At 46.1% G+C, this 17,261-nt stretch overlaps 1 protein-coding gene across 2 annotated transcripts in view; it reads left to right on the top strand.

Moving 5' to 3' along the window:
* PHF1 (PHD finger protein 1) overlaps positions 1-17,261 on the top strand; it is a 959,509-nt gene that overhangs the window by 269,952 nt on the left and 672,296 nt on the right. For both annotated transcript variants that reach the window (XM_085623702.1, XM_085623708.1), the window contains exon 7: positions 11,901-11,996. In XM_085623702.1, coding sequence (XP_085479828.1) covers positions 11,901-11,996 — 96 coding nt within the window. The remainder of the gene's footprint in view (positions 1-11,900; positions 11,997-17,261) is intronic.

Raw genomic sequence — 17,261 nt, forward strand, 5'->3', positions numbered from 1 at the left:
CGTCGAGGATGACCAGGAGACGAGCTGTCCCACGAAGGCTCTTGCTGTCGGCGGCGTCGATGTCGAGTCAAGACCCAACAAGCCTTGGCAAGCGGAACCCATGCAGAATGGAGGACTTGCTTCTGGTGCAGACCAGGAAGGTCTGGGGTGCTTCTCTTTCACAGAGGAGCGGGTGCCAGTCTGGAGGAGCCGGACCAGCAAGATGAAAACAAAGGTTCGTCGTCGCAGAGGCTACTAGCCAACGGGCCAGCAACCGGACAACACGTCGAGCAACTCAGGTGCAGAAGGGCCCCACGCAGAACACGTGAAGTGTGGGGAGCTGATCTTCTTTGCAGATGGTGCTCGGGATTGGGGCTTCTCAAGTCCCCAAGCACAGCCTCGAGGAAGCCTCAGAAGTCACGCTAGTCAGTTACTAGCCACTTTTCCCTCGTCGCCGGTCCCACGTCCCTCGTCGCCTCCACGGGTCTCAGCTTCGCTGCAGATGTGGATCTGGGTCAGAGGTGTCTGGAAGTCTCGGCGCTGGTCAGTCTCTGCAGTCGTCCCTCGTAGGTTCAGTCGCAAAGCAAGCAGCGGTCGCTGGATGGTGCCTGGTTGCCCAGGGTGGTCACTCCTTGGCCACAAGGGAGATTTCTTCAGTCTTCTTCCTGAGGTCGAAAGTCGAAGGTCCAGAGTTTCTGTTCAAGTTGCAGATTCAGGTTAATCTAATTTAGCAGGGCTCAGCTACCTACTGGTATACTGGGCTAGTGGGCTGGGCTACCTGCAAGGTCCCTCCTATGGGTGGGACCAGGAAGGGGAGTGGTTACACCCCCTTTCCTTTGTCCAGTATCGCGCCAGAGCTGGGGCTGGAGTGCGCCAGCGCCGGTTTGAACTGGACTATGCATGGGACACCTTGTGTGCCCCAGGCATGTCTCATTCCTTTCAGCCCTCCCTGCCCCAATACACTAAAGCCTGTCTGGGGAGGTGCTAGCACCTCCCCAAGCAGGAAACCTATTGTCCAGGCCTCCCTGGCTGGGAGGGCTCCCAGCTGCAGGAGGTCAGACTCGTGTCTGTGGCAGCAGCATCCATTTTGTGATGCTGAGGCTTTGGTGAGAGTTAAACAGCAAAGTAGGATTTTAACATGTCTCTCCCTCTAGAAGGGAGGAATAATATCCTCATCACCAGAAATGGTATGGGGGTATTATTCCAAAGTGTTAGACACCTTACACGACATGTTTTGATAAAGCCAAACCATAGTTACCATAACCGTTTAAGATTATAAGGTACTCTAAGAGTATATGGTAGGCTATTTCATAGAACAGCTATAAGGACATGGTTCCGAAAGCTGCAAACAGGCTCAGCTCATGCTAGAGAACCATCTCACATGTTACCAAGCACTCTGCCTCCAGGATTGTTAAGGCCTGCCATAGGAGTGGCTCACAGGTACACATGTGTCTATTTTAAGGGTAGATATAGGTATACTATATCTAAGCAAGGGGTGATTACACAACCTTGCCCCAGCTGAGTGATCAGCCAGTTGTGTCTGATTGGAAGGCCAGACCAGGGTTGGCATAATACATGCTGCAGCCCCTGGGAGGCCTAGGGTACACCTATGCCCTGGGAACCTAGTGTACACTGTACAGGGTCCAATAAGGTGACCCTTACCAATTGGGTATGTACCTAGGGTACATGGAGTCCATTTTAAAGAGAGAGCAGACAGCCTGAGACCCTGAATGGCAGGATCTCAGGCCAACTAAGTCGAAAAACCAGCTAGACACTAGGCAAAAAGTTGGGGGTAACCATAGTCAGATATCCACCTTCCTACATTGACTTTCCAGTCTAGTAGCAATATATTACTCCTGGGTATGTCTATCATCGTACTCTGTCACTACTTGATGTGTGCACTGAGGTGCCTGTGGTCAATCTTCTACAATTACTGTTAAGTGGTCTACAGCAATGCTGTAGTTCAACACACAGCTTTTTCCCTGCCCTCCCACCCTCTCGCATCAGCATCCCAGTCATGACAAGGACAATCCCTTTTCCCAAAAGTACCATATTGGAAGGATACAATGACGTGTTCAGCTCGATCTTTCAATTCCCCAACATGTCATCAATTGTGGTATTCCCATAGAAGGCCACTAGAATCCCAGGGCTGGATGCACGACCTGTTTTTGCATGCGCAAACAGTTTTACGAACCCGTTTGCGCAGGCAAAAACATAATTGGCCATCTACAAAGCCTATTTAGCGAGTTGCAATTTATTTGCAACTTGATAAATAGGTATTTCGACTCGCTATTTGGAAGGGGCGTTCCCTTCCAAATAGCGAGTCACAAAACCAACTAATGTTTTGTGACCGCAATTGCGGTCGCAAAACACTCGCAATTGCCACCTACTTCAAGTAGGTGGTAATGCATTCGGACCACTGCCTTCCCTTAAAAAATGAAATGAAAACGTTTTCTTTTTTTTCTTTTTTAAATGCATCCCATTTTCCTTTAAGAAAGAAAACTGGATGCATTAAAAAAAAAAAAAAAAAAAACTGCTTTATTTCAAAGCAGTCCCAGACATGGTGGTCTGCTGAGCCCAGCAGGCCACCATCCCTGGGAGAGCCTGGCATTCCCAATGGGCTCGCAAATTGCGAGAGGCTTATTAAGATTAATGAGCCTCGCAATTTGCAACCCCATTGGGAATTGCAAACAGTGTTAAACACACTGTTGTACATTTTATTATGCGCCTCGCAATTTTCACCGTGCAATTGGTAGCAAATTGCGAGGCATAAAGTAAAATGGCCGTACATCTGGCCCTATAGTCTCTACCTTCAAATTTGTAGAGGCGGCCAGAGTGTAAGTGACAGTCTGGCCATGTGACTTTAGTGTTAGTTGCAGTTGGGGGTGCAAAAATGATCAAAGTCTGAATTGTAGGTATAGTCGCCCAGGTCATCTTTGGTCCATGAATTGTATGTGCAGCCTAGTATAGTTTCCAAGTGCGGGGCTATTCAGTAGGGTCCACAAGTCGGTGTTTGTCTTCATCTGTTTTGGAGTCCTGCATGTTGTCCTGTCGTTTAAAGAGTGTTTTCAGATAATCTGGCCCAATTTGTAGATCAGTTTGTGTCCTGAGTTGTTTCCTCAGTCTGTAATGCCTGTGATCAGCAGCTACTGTACATCTGGTGCCGGATCTGAATCACAGGCCATTGGTGCCACCGTAGCAGCAGTCTGTCACCGTGCTGACAGGAACGGGTTGTAGCAGTATTCTACAAGCGGCAGGGCCACGGCCAGCTCTCATCTTGGATGCGCTGCAGCCTGCAACTCACCCATTCCAGATCACCGCACTCACAGGAGAGTGCTGCGGCAGGGCTTAAGCGCAGCACCCACCCTAGGTTGGGGTGGCTGGGTGGTATGGGGCGGCACGGTCCTTGTGCCTCGTAGCCTGGTTGGCCTGACAACTAGGAGGAAGAGCAGTAATGGAAACAATCAAGAGTAGGACTCGGAGTAATACAATTACCGGTAAGTAACAGAAGCATTACCTCCTCGTCCCTCGCCCTTATTTTCATTACACAGTGAGACATACCAAGCCAATACAAAAACCAGGACAACTGATCAAGTTTCTGCTCAGCCAGAACCAAACAATTGCACATTTTATTGTAAAACAAACAAGCAAAGATAGCTCAGTTATACTACAGAGGACAGAACTTTCGAGCCAAAAACCTTCCCAATTCCAGACCCTGAACCCCCCCCTACAGTGAAAAATAAAGGGGTTAGGTGTGGCCCCAGTGGCAGCCCTGCAATTCTCAGATAAAGACGCACCCTTAATCTCTGCCATTGAAGCTGACTTCCCTCTGGTGGACTTTGCCTGGATCCCCAGAGGAGACGGGAGACCAAACTGCTTGTTGGCCAAAGTCCATAAAGACTTTATCCATCTAGACAGTGTGCGCAAATAAGGCTTCAAACCCTTTTTAGCTAGACCAAAATCAACAAACCGCGAGAACACCAGCAGGAACTCCCAAACTCTGCACAGATAAAACAGAACAGCGCACCGAACATCCAGTGCATGCCACTCAACCTTCTCTGGAGACTGAGTATTAGGAAAGAACTCTGAGGATGACTTCTTTCTGCAAATGAAAAGTGGAGTGTTCTTAAACCCAGTCTCTGACCACAGAACCACTGGATCCTCAAAAATCTGAAGAAAAGGAGCCTTGCAAGATAAAGAACCCAACTTCCCCAGGCGCCTAGCAAAGGTAAAAAACCTTCAGAGTCAAGATCTGGAGATCCACCGCCTCCAGAGACTCAAAGGGAGCATATTTCAAAGCCTGCAGCACAATGAGGAGATCCTTGGAAGGACAAATCCGTACAGGAGTAACCTGCAAATTCCCAAACCCCTTAAAGAGTTTAACCATCCCCAACGAGTTGGACAGATTTTCCCAGGGACCACGGAAAGCAAGAATGGCAGCCCATTAAACCTTTAAGGTGGAAACACTTAAACCCATCCTGAAGGAACTTTAGAATCTTAGCAAGAGGAGCATGCAAAGGCCTACAATCACGCTCTTCACACCATTTTCCAAACATTGCCCAATGACTAGCAAAGGTTGTCCCGGCAGACAGTTTCTTACAGACTTGAATAGAGATTGTCGCAGAATCCGACAACCTCTGCACTCTCAATTCTTCCCGTTCAAGTGCCAGGCCACCAACTGGAGCCTGCCCAGGGATTCCGTTCAGTGTAGATAGCTGCTCCTCTGGGGTCTTGCAGTCTGCCGATCCTGGAGGTTGAGTCACAGGACAGGTGCGCATATGAGCACACCTCAACAGCGGCCTAGAGCATCGTGCTCTCTGACCGCAATCAGTGGCTTTCGTGCCAGAACTCCAGGAACGCTCAATCTGCTCCAGTTCTTGTGATTTGCAGCAACAGTGGGTTATTCCAAGTTCTGTTGGATTCCACAGTAAATTTCCCTCTTCTGTGACATTGGGCTGTTTTGCATAATATTTTGATGGCTATTGTTCCCTGGCTGGCAGGGCGCTACTAAAGTGAGCCCATCTTGAAGCGGGCTCTCTACCGCCACCTCATTTTTGCTGTCTGGTTCAAGGGAAAGGTGCATCCCTAAAATTCTGCTCAATTTTATGTCCAGACGTTACCAATCAGACACATTGGAGAATCTTTTTATAAACTGGTCGAGAAAGTTTGCCTCGCGTTTCCACCGATACGCTTGACAACAGCTGTCATTATCAAATTAACAAGAGACAAGACTTAGATTAGAGAAGTACCCCCAGAAATGCCATTTCGATGGTAGTTCATCAACTTTCTTAATCTCTAAGAGCATTCATTTAAGAGGCTGCAGTGCAGACGAGATCTACTGTTCAGTTTTAGAGGAATCATCCTGCATACCAGCCTTCCATTACAGAACCACACAGCTTGGATCCTAAACTTGCAATATGGACACTATAATCATCAGCAAGAATGTATAGGCTTCTGGAAGGAGGCCAGTTGTCCATCTATGAGGATGCCCTATGGTTTTAAATGAAAGAGATTCTACATTTGTTGTAGCTGAAAATATCGACCTAATCCAAATGCTAGGAAGCAGTACTCCGATATGGTGAAAGCTGGACAGCAATTTTCTCTTATACAGTCACATCTTGTAGCCATTGCCTTTCGAAAAAGCCCTTCAGAAGCCTCTTTTGTTTATAGAACCATGCCTACAGTGGAACTAACTGAAGTGCTACCAAAACTGATGTGGCCCTGTTTCGAGACAATTCATAGAGCTTCCTTAAGTTCAAGCTATTACGAGAAATCTGAGCTTCCTACTAAAGGGTTTCATGTCAGACGATTTCCAATCAATCGTTTTTCCAAATTCCTCTTCTCCTGCAGAGACGTCTTTACAGTCTTTTGATGTTTAATTTGGTATTGACGTTTTACCTAGATAAAACTAAGTACTTAAGACAACTAGACATTATTTATTTATTTAGTTAGGTATTCGGGCATTTCCTATCGCACACATCTCACTCCTGCCGAAGTATCTTGGCGCTGCTCATAAAAGGATAAAACATTCCAAAACAGCCAAGTCTTCAAATCCTTCTTAAAGGAGGCGAAGTCTGAGCAAGGGCGAAGACTAAGTGGGAGCTTGTTCCAGTCAGTTATGGGTCCCGTGGTACAGGTTTAAGCACTTTGAAGCAATCAGTTTCATATTTTTGTATTTTAATGATTTTTTCATAACAGCAGTGGCATTCCTGATGGTATGCACGTCAATAAATGGTATGTAGAACTGCCAGATGCTATCAAACATATCCCAGAAACCGTCTGTTTCCACATGAATTATTTCATTATTCTGTTATCCTAATGGTAACATAAATTGTGTCTGGTAAGCCCAGAGTCTCTCTGCAACGAGGGAAATTATCTACTCATGCATTACTGAAATGTGTACAGTGGCCACTTGTACATACCTTTACAAGATCTGTCAGTCATTCTTTATTCGATGATTAAAAAACACCATAAAAGCACATATACACAAACAGTTAAAATACAATTAAATCTTTGTCAAGACCCTGACTGCTATTACATACAAAGTTAAAAGAGAGACTAGAAAAATAATTCATTATGATGATGACAATCCGGCTTACTCTCTAGTTGCCGTCAATCGCACCGCAACTTTAATAAAGTTCATAATACAACATAATGTCAAGGGGTCAACCGCTTTTTGCAAAAAAATTAGAGCCTCTTTAGCATGTTTAAATTTAGCTTGCTTTAAAATTCCTACCAAAAATCTGCGCCTAGGCATTGAGTAAAAGGAACATAGGAGTACAAAATGAAGGGTGTCCTGCAGAGATCTTTTGTCGCAGCCGCAGGCGCCCTTCTGCTCAATTGGGAATTTAAAACCTGGGGGATCAGCCAGTAAATAAGGTAAAAGATTGAGCCTAAAACGAGACATTAAAAATCTATCCTGGGCATTATGCATGAGATAAAGATACGGCTCCATTCCCTCGGTATTTTTTACAAAGCTATAGGCACTCACAGTACATTTGATCCCTTCAACCTCTGCTCTGTTTGTGGTTCTCTGGGCCAAAAAGGATCTCTTGATAGACAACTTATCTTGAGATACAATCGTTATAGGATTTGAAAAAAGATCCTTGCGGCCAAGGCTTTCCAAACTGGTCAACACATATTTCAGCCATAGTATGCTCATACTTTTGTCCCTTCCCATGCAGTCACTTAGAATTTGTCTGCTTAAAGTAGCCTCGGGATTTGACCAGATTTTAAGCCATGCCAGAATAGGTCTAAGTTCAACCAAGTCTTTTAAGTATGGCCTCTCTAATTCTCTATGGGCTATTACAGCTGGGGTACTCTGCGGTATTTTCAGGATTGAGCGTAAAAATTAGTTTTCCTCCCGCTGTAATTGCTGGATGTTTACAAAGCCCCATACTTCTGCACCATAGGTGGCCTTGGAACAACAGATAGAGCCATAAAGATTACTTTACAAGATATTTTCTAATGGATACTTCTAACTACAGATTCCTCACCTTTATAATATACCACAGGCACCAGACTGACTCTGGAAATCTTTACACAAGTACTCCTGTGTGTTGTTAGGTACATCTTGCAGCCCAGAAGTGATGGAGCAGAGCTGCATACAGACTTCAAACCTAATCGCTGACATCAGTTCCTTTCTTTTTGTGCCTATGTGTGTGTGGGTCCTTAATGCCACTCCCTTTTCAATGGTTGACAGATTCTTTCTAAAACTCTTCAAATTGTGCTGAGATTGTCGTAAACTGATATCGGTGAAGGACCCGCAGAAGATGTGCCTCTGATATTTGGGCTTGGGGCATGACTCCAAGTTGAGCGAAGAATGTGTCCTCATGCACCTGAAGGCGATATGGGACTGTCAAGCAAAGCTGTATGTTGCTGAACTCTGAAAGAAGGAACAGATCTAAAACAAAATCCTTTTTCAAGCCGAAGGCACCAATTCTTTCCAACTCTCGAGGCCACCCCCCACATCACACCCTCTTTGTCAGGAAGAAGTAGAAACGGAACTTGAACCCACCCTGACACACTCTTCCCAAAGACAAATTTGGAGCACATTAGGCACAACTGATCTTGCTCTCCATGCTCGATCATGGAGCTGATTCCTCAAATGGTCCTTTTGCACCCTAGGGCATCGCAATCATCAAGGATCCACTACCGAGTGGGATCTCACAATGTAGGAATGGTCAGAGGACTAGCAACACCAGTATCATGAGTGTGACAAACACTGTGTGAATTAAAATAACGCTAGCTTAACTTTGGACACTAAGGCATGATCGGTATTACGCACGAATACCACACACATAACTCAATTTTCATACTTGAAGGTTTGCATTGATCAGGTGTAGCATGTACCATGATGTGGCGTGATAACCAATAAAGGTTCATGTGAACCATCAGTACACGAAGGGTGTTTGGTCGTTTGAGAAAATCCATGTTTTCTACAATTGTTTAAACAATGACATTTTGTTTAGGTTTTCAGATATGCACCTGAGGAAGGGACCTTGATGTCCGGAAATGCATCTGGCTTGAAAATGAACAGGACATAAATATTTTGTGTAGTGCATAAAATGTTTTGATTTTTCATTTATGTTGAATTATGTATCAAAGAAATTTATGACATGAAGATTTTTTTGTTTGGAATAAGTATAAAGTACTAGCAATATGGTACTAAACGCAATGAAACAACAGTACTAAATGAATAAGTTAATGACTTAGAATGAAGTAAAAAGTAGACTGTGTTCTATATTGTGATTGAACAAATCCTTATATTTGGTTTACATTGAACAGTGCACACCGCATCTGTAGGAGAGTAGGATCTGCTTCACATGGGTACCCCCACTTTTTGCTGGTGTTTCACTGTTTTTCGACCTTAGTCTGGCTGTGGCCCTGCTAATCAGGTCCACAGCCTAGCTGCTTGCTCTCTAGAATGGTTTCCATGTACATTAGGTACATATCTAATTGGATTCTGGAGTGCCTTATAAGCCCCTAGTATATGGTATACTATGTACCTAGGGCATAGGTACCTCAGAGTCCTACCAGGGGCTGCAGCATATATTATGCCACCCCTGTGAAGCACTCCAAAGTGACACCACAGGTCTGCTACTGCAGCCTGGGTAAGGGTGTGCTTGCACCCCTTACTGTGGTATAGGCTACCTATATCACTACCCTATACAGACACATATAAACCTATAAGCCACTCCTATGGCAGGACTTGACAATCCTGAAGGCAGAGTGCTTGGTTTTAGGTGAGAGGGTGCCCAAGCATGAGCTGAGCCCCTCTGCAGCTTTCGGAAATACTTCCTAATGGCTGTTCTGTTTTACAGCCACACCATATACTCTTAAGTGCATTATAACCTCGCGTTAAATGCTAACTTTGGAATGGGTGCATCAAAACATGTCGTGTTTGGTGTCAAACGCTTTGGAATACTACCCCCCGCCAGTCCTGGCGGCGGGGGTAGCATTCCACCCTTCTAGAGGGAGAGACATGTTCACACTGGCTAAACCCGGGTAATTTTTTCCAGAGCCCTGGCATCACAAAATGGATGCCACTGCCACAGACACGGGTCTGGCCTCCTGCTGCTGAGGGAAACTCCGGTAGGGGAGGCCTGGACAATAGGTTTCCTGTCACAGGGAGGTGTAACCACCTCCCCAGACAGGCAGATGTGTACTGGGTCAGGGTGGGTGCATTCAGACAATGCTTTTGAGACACTGCTTTGGGCACACACGGTGTCCCTGTGCATAGCCCAGTTCAAACAGGTTGCAGGGGCACTCAGCCCCTGCTCTGGCGCGAAACTGGACATAGGGGAAGGGGTGTAACCACCCCCACCCCAGGTCCACCCATAGGTGGGGCCTTGGAGTTAGTCCATCCCCTAAACTTAGTATAAGTATAGGAATCCAATCCCTAGGACTTTAGATTACCCTGGACGAAACTCTTCAACATATATCCTGGACCTTTGACTTACTATCACGACTAGAAGATGGAAGAAATCTCTCTTGGGGTCAAGGAGTGACTCCCCTGCTTAGCAGGCACCAAAGAAGCTACTGACCGATCTGCAATTCTGAAGCTCCCGCCGGACGCCGAAGTCTCTGCATCCCCAGAGGTGGATTTCCAGACTTCCCCAAGGCTACCCTGAGTCCACAGCAAAGCTGAGACCCGTGGCTGACGTGCAACTGTGACCCCTGGACACCTTGAACTTTTGCAGCAACACTATCTTCCTGGTCATCCTCGAAGTTGTGTTTTGGGCTCCGAGTAGCCCCAGCCTTGAGCACCTCCTGCACCGAAGATTGTTGGCCTCCACTCCACGAGTGATCCGTGGGCCAGCTCCAAGTGCGACAGCTCAAGGCTCCTTCGCGATCACTAGCCCATTGGCTAGCAGGTCCCCACGAAGGCAACTCCTTTTCTAATTGGGCGTTCCTGGTTGCTCCAGAAGTGCCCTGACTTACCCTCGCTGGGTGAGTCCCTCAGACCTTGCTGGTCTGCATCGCAGTCCTTTCTCTGCATTCCTGTAACTTGCCGTTGCCAAGGCTTGTTGGGTCCTTTCTGGTCGCCGACACCGCAGCACTCGACAGACTTCGTGGGACAGCTCGAACCCGGCTCGTGGAATTTGTCGACGCCTCCTGGACCTCGTGGCTGAAGAGTCAAGACGCCCATCAACTCACCTGATGCACCCGACATCTGTGGGCATTGGTCCATCCTGCCCTAGGTCACTGGCAAGTGACCCAGTCTCTGTCCCCTCTGCTTTCAGGTTCCTTACATCCTAGATCCAGGCTTGGATCTCTCCGGACACTTCTCCTCTTCACGGCAGCAGCAGTTCTTTGCAGGCTTCCATTGAAATAGACGACGCGACCCGACACCAAAAGACACCTTTGCACCCGGCTTCCCTGGGTGAGGTAACTCGAGTACTCCGGTGCTCTCGTGGGTGCTAGTCCTAGAACTTCTTAAGTCCAAAAGGGTTTTGTCCTGACTCGATTAGAAGTGTCCCTAATATTTAAAATTCCAACCGCGACATTGCCCATAGAAGATAATAGGAACCCGCGGTTGTGTTTCAACACTGCATACAGCTCCCGTGGGTCCCCTGTGTCACCACCTTGGGTGGTTCCTTGGGGTCCCAGCGATTCTAGAGACAATAGGCCTAGTGCCTATTCCAGTCGTGGTTCTTATACCATTTTTTTAGTATATGGTTTGGTACGCCCCTAGGGCCCAAACGTGTATTTGTGCTTTTACTGATGCTTGATCAGTTGTAACTTTAGTACTTCGAACTCCAGTCTCATAAAGAGAAGAGAGGGGTGGGTTTAACCTTAAATACATATATTTTGAACATATACCTGGTGTGGTTGTCTTTTCATTTGATCATTCAAGAGATTATAGACTGGTAAAACAAGCTGCTTTACATTCCTTCAAGACTTAGCCTGAAGGCTGCTCTCCATAGCTACCACAAGGATAGCTTTCAATAAAGGTTGTCTTTAACCATTCACCATAAGGGGTTGTTTGGACTGATACAGGGTGCCCACTAGAACTAGTGGACAGCATATATCAGGCCACCTTCTCACAGCATCCAATTCCCCACACTTGTTATATGTTGCTAGAAACAGAGTTTAGCCTCATAGATCAGCACTGTAAGAATCTTAATCTTTTCGAGTTTCATTACCAGCAAGGTTGTAAGACCCATATAGAAAGCATTAAGGTAATCGGATCTCTTTTGCCTTGAGTTTTTGTTCTTTTGGAATAGTTCTGTTTTAGTTTGGATTTGTTCTCTCTGCACCCTGTATCAAATAGTATTTGCTAGTTGCTCAAATCTAAAGGTTTTGGAACCTCTCTCTCTTTATAATTTTTTTCATCTATCGGTTCTGCTACCACTATACCCTGTGGCTCTAATCCTTCGGGGTGATGATGTTCTCATTGTTGTTTGTTCTTTCACCAGATGGAACATGAAAATGCTGCAGTGCTGCAAATGTAGTCAGTGGTTTCACGAGGCCTGCACCCAGTGTCTGAGTAAACCTCTTCTGTACGGGGACAGGTAATCCTTATTTAGTAATGAACAGACCATCTCCAGCTGTTGTAGCTTTTTAGAAGCGTGGTGTGTTGTTTTGTAGCTATGCAAAGTGAGTATATCTGTTTTATAGCTCCAGTTGATACAATAAGTGCTCTCCATGTTTGGGTTTGTTTTTCACCTTTTTTATGTCAGGTTGGTAAACGGTCTCTTCGGAGGAGTGCTGAAATGTACAGTTCAAATTGCTTGCAGAGGGGATAAAGTGAAAGCTCTACCCATTTTTCCTTTATTTGTCTAACCAAGTAGCACCCATAAAAAGTGCCTGCCGCAACACATATATTAGAAAAATATGGTTAACTTTACCAGGATGACAATCAAATATTCCCAGGGCACTATGTGAATCAATGACAGCAAAGCCAACCTTTGATGGGCATTGACTCTGTCTTTGGAAACATAAGAACCGGATACTACTACGAGCTCACTGAATTGCCAAAGCATTTGACTTATGGGTTAGCGAAGTCCAAATGTCCGGTCTGATCTTGGAAGGTGGTGTGGTTAGAACACATAGGTCAACTAGCACAGCTGCTACTATTAATAAATATATTGTTCAAGAAGTGTAATTGTTTTATAAAAAGATATAAGCATTTATTTTAAGGCCTTGATTTCCATTAACATATTATGCTTGATAGTTTTACAGAGTCTTATTGCCAAAAACTCTTGTTGCAGGTAAGTATCGCAGAGATTATGTAACTTAGTCACGGAGTTCTACTAGCCAGTAGGTTGTCAAGGCAGCATACAATTGTACCTATGTGATAAAAAGGCAGGAGGAAGTGGTTATGGCATCTAGCAAGGAATATCTGGGAGGTGTTAGACTGATTTATTGAAGGAGCCTTCGACAGTGGTTCCTATCAAGGTTAGGGATTCAAAAGGTGGAGACCGGCAGGTCAGAGGCACAGGGGACCGGATGGCATTGTCAGTCTGCTTCAGTACAAAGAAGTGTAGGTAAAGGCTGCAGCATGCAGGGGTGCAGTGGTGTTCTAACTTTAGGTTTATGTTGGCTTTCAGGGTCTTGATTATCCAGTGGCCTCTGTTGGACATTGGTTCGTAAACTTACCGTCCGTTTCACTGGGGGAACCACAGAACCATGTGGTTGTGAAGGCAGTTGGGCCCTGGCACTCTTGTAAGTGCCACTTGTTGCAACAGTCTTATCAGGCAGGCATTGCTGTTGTTCTTCAGCTCCTTTTCTTCCTATAAGGCGCAGCAGCAAGAAGTCTTATCTCAGTCCTGTGGTATATTTCCGACACTGCAAGGCAGACAGCTGAAGATTGTTCCTTTCCACTGATGTGCAAAATGTGTTCGAGTAAAAGCAGTCAGGACTGCCATCAAAGTGGAAGATTGCTCTGGATAAAAATGCATTTTGTTTGGATGACCTTTATGAAAATTCCTCCTTTCTTCAGACTAGATCAGGAAATATTTACAGCAATTCGAGTTCTCTTCTGCAATGCCTCAGACTTTTGATACATCATGCTCCGCGAGCCTCCTGGAGGCACCTAATCAAACCGCTGAAATATTTTGCGAGATGAGAAAACCAGTGTCTACCAAAACCATTGTAATGGCAGCGCCAAGTTTTGAAAAGATCCTGTCAAATTCAATACAACCCATTTGAAAATCAGCTTACCCCAAATCCGCTACCTATTTGCATTCTTACACTCGAGAGACTACAGCACTTTATCAAATATACTACCGGACCTCTGCCCAGAAACACCGTATACAAGAAGGTATAAGCAGATTAGCCCATGACTAGTTGCTTTCTGTTGTTCTCTGCTTCGTCCCTAAAGCTTTGAAAATCCCAGGGAACTTACTAACTACTGGCCAATCTCCATCCTACATAGCACAGTTCTGGAACACTATGGTTCAATTTCGCAAGTTTATGGAAGCTCATGACATCCTGATCAATAATCAGAGGTAAGATGTGGAAGGAACACGTAAACAGTTTATCTTCGTAAAAGTTAGGCGTTTGCTGCATTGACTGAAACAGCCGGGTTTTTTAACTCTGCACTGCAACTCATCCCACCCTTCTTTTCAGATCAAAAAACACTAGAATTATCAGTGCTTCTTTGACCAAGCATGTTGTGCTAAGTTCTTCAAGGTTTAAACCTGTAACTGGTATTGCTTAACATATACACACACCCAGTGACTGAGGTTATCGCGTATAATCCTCTACATTCCCTAATGAACATGGATTACCCACAGATCGACATTGGACTTGAGAACAACCAAGGCCATTGTTCTTAGATTTCACATCGTCTTGAATGCGTAGTTTTAGATGAGACATTATTGCATGGCTAAGTTGCAGCAACACTGAAGTCATGATTATAGAAAATCAGACCGGCAATTTGTTACCATTTGATATGCTATTAACATTGAACTACCCATACATTAGCAGGATGCGTTAGTCAGTAGACTACTACAGTGCAAGGAGCACCAATTGTCAACTCATGATGAACTCTAGTGCTTTCATTCCTGGACCACAGGCAACATAGCCTACAGCAGTGGTCCAAAGAAGGCTATCTTGAAACTTCAGAGTTTACAAACTCAAGCTGCAAGAAAAATGAATATATTATTTCAGGTCTAAAATATATTCTGTTCTGTCTCCTAGTAGAAATTAATTTTACATGCTGTTTTCATTTCCTTTGTTATGATAATATGTTACAATAATACTATTTTCTGAGTGCAGTGACTCTTAGCACTGAAAGATCTGATTGGCTACTGCTGACCAGGAAGCTGGGATTACTAGCTGTTATAGATTCAATAAATGTGTTTTGATGAGTTAACCTATCCAAATACCTCCACACCCTTACTCTTAAGTCATTGGTTGGAAATTCAGATCCAGCATAGTACGTTTGGTCAGCTCAGCCAAATGTAAAAGTAAAAACATGGTGGCAAAACATGTTGGTAATTCCACACCACTCCAGCGATTCCACCTTTTGGAATTTGTTGGATCCTCACCTGAGAAAAATCTTCACATTTACATCATTCACAGAAGTACTTAAAACCAACTTCTGCAGAGAAACATTCAACTGAAGATCAGACTCTGATTGGATCACCTCCGAACCCCCATGTTAAACGGACCATTTCCCTCCAGACATTGAAGATGTACTGAATATTTTCTGATGAAATCTGATTTGATCATCTTTAATCCACACCCTCTTGTGGAATTACCTTGATCCTCTCTCTGTTAACTCAGTGGCTGCAGAGTGTCCTTTGGCGATATGCTTAATATGTTTACTAATTAAATACCTTGACAAAGTGGTTGCATAAAAGTGCCAACCAATACCAGTAGCGTTCATTTCTTTTTCCCCTTCACAGTCACTGGGATTCAGAGATGATTAATTTTAATTTTTTTTCTCAGTGTCTCCTCTGGTGACTTTTGTTATCAAACCCTTTCCTTTTGTTTCACGTAGATGTCTGACTGACTTCCATCCCTGCTCCATGTTGTGCCCAGGAGCTGACAATGAGTAAATCACATGAAAATGATGTCCCATCTTGCACTAGAAGTGTGTTTTAAAAGTTAGGACAAGAGCTTTGTGACTTTGTGCAAAGAGGATTCGAAGTGCATGTGCAGATCACTTTATTGTCCTCCCATTGATGTCAAGACAGAAAGTGACACTGGAACATGGTCAAGGGAGACCATTCGACCTTTCTCTGAACTCTTTAGCACAGGCCACTCCCGTCTGACCCTGCACTTCTATCTGCCCATTTGACTTGGAGAGCCTTTGATCTGAAAGAGACATTTAGTTATGGATTCCTCACCTTAGAATTACCCCCAGGCATCACACTGGATCTGGAGATTGTTTTCCTCAACAGTACCTCTGCGCATCGATCGGTGGCGTTGGTGACTCCGCGTTCGTCTTTGGCGTCGTGGTCACTGGGATGACGTTGCGGTATCTACTAGACGCTGCTGTTGCGCACTGACGTCAGTTTCTTTTACTGTGCCAGCTAGCGCAGATCTGGAGAGAGCGGTACCTCGGGTTACTTTTTGACTCCGTATTTGCAACTTTTGTCGGCAACTTTTTGTCGATCGACTTCTGGTGCACAGAGGTATGTCACATCGGACCGGCTTCAAGGCTTGCCACTCCTGTCGCAAATTGATGTCTGTCACGGACCCGCACCTCGTGCGCCTTTGGTGCCTGGAGCACGGCCATGAGCCGAAGTTGTGCTCCAACTGCTTGGCCATGAACACGTAGTCTTTGCAGGAGCGGTCCCGAAAGCTTCTCGAGGGCTGGCAGTCCGCTCCGCGCCGTTCGAGGTCCCAGTCGAGAAGGGAGGTCGCGGGACCTGTCGTGCAGCCACCACCACCACTCGTCATCGAAGTCTTCGTCTTCGGGTAAGTCAAAGCACAAGAAGAAGCATCATCGCTCTTGGCTTTCTCCCCGTCCGTCGGCCGATGCGACCTGGGATGCGGTAGGTAGTCGTCCGGCTCCGCCCGCGGAGCCTGTTGGGTCGACTCCGGCCCTCCCTCCTTTTCCGAGAGTCAAAGCGACCCTTGCCCAGCTTCGCATATTTAATGAAGCCTTGCATTCCATCTTCGGACAGCCCGACTCAGCCGGCGTGGCCTTGGGCCCTGCTTACTCGGTTGGGGGCTCTAGGCCTTCTATGTCGGCAGCTTCGGCTCCAGCGCCGCAGGGTCCCCAAGGATCCAGGCCTGGATCCGGATCGGCGCGGGTCGAGCTTGTGATTCCTCCTCCGGTGGCACATCCAGTGACGACACCCCTGCCGCTTTCAACGCCGGTTGTGTCCCCAGCCGGCGTAGGCCCCGGCCTCCCCCTCATTGAGGACACAGAGCCGGCCCGATGTTGGGACCGACACCGACCGGTACTTTTGTACCCCTGTTCTCCCCTTATGTTTCCTACCGCCCTGAGTGGCTATCAGGAGAGGGTGAGGAGGACTGCGAGGGGTCTGCGGACCCTCTTGCAGACCAGTTAGAGGAACAGGACTGGAGAGAGGAGTTGGGTGACGCCAGTGGTCTGGACACCTCCCCAGACCTTGGCATGCTTTCTCCCCCTACCGTGACTACGGAGGAGGGTGCATCTTATGCAGTGGTGTTGCGTAGGGCAGCCGAGGCCTTAAACCTCGAGCTTCCTAAGGCGGTCAGGACTAACCTTCTGACTGAGGTGCTTCACCCGGCAGCGGCCTCTTCAGAGCCCTTGCTGCCGTTCAATGAGGCCCTTGCAGACATCCTTTTGGCACTTGGTCCAAGCCAAAACCAGGGTCTCCTGTGGACAGGACGAT

This window comes from Triturus cristatus, chromosome 1_1, assembly GCF_964204655.1.
Source record: "Triturus cristatus chromosome 1_1, aTriCri1.1, whole genome shotgun sequence".
NCBI classification, from domain to species: Eukaryota; Metazoa; Chordata; class Amphibia; order Caudata; family Salamandridae; genus Triturus; species Triturus cristatus.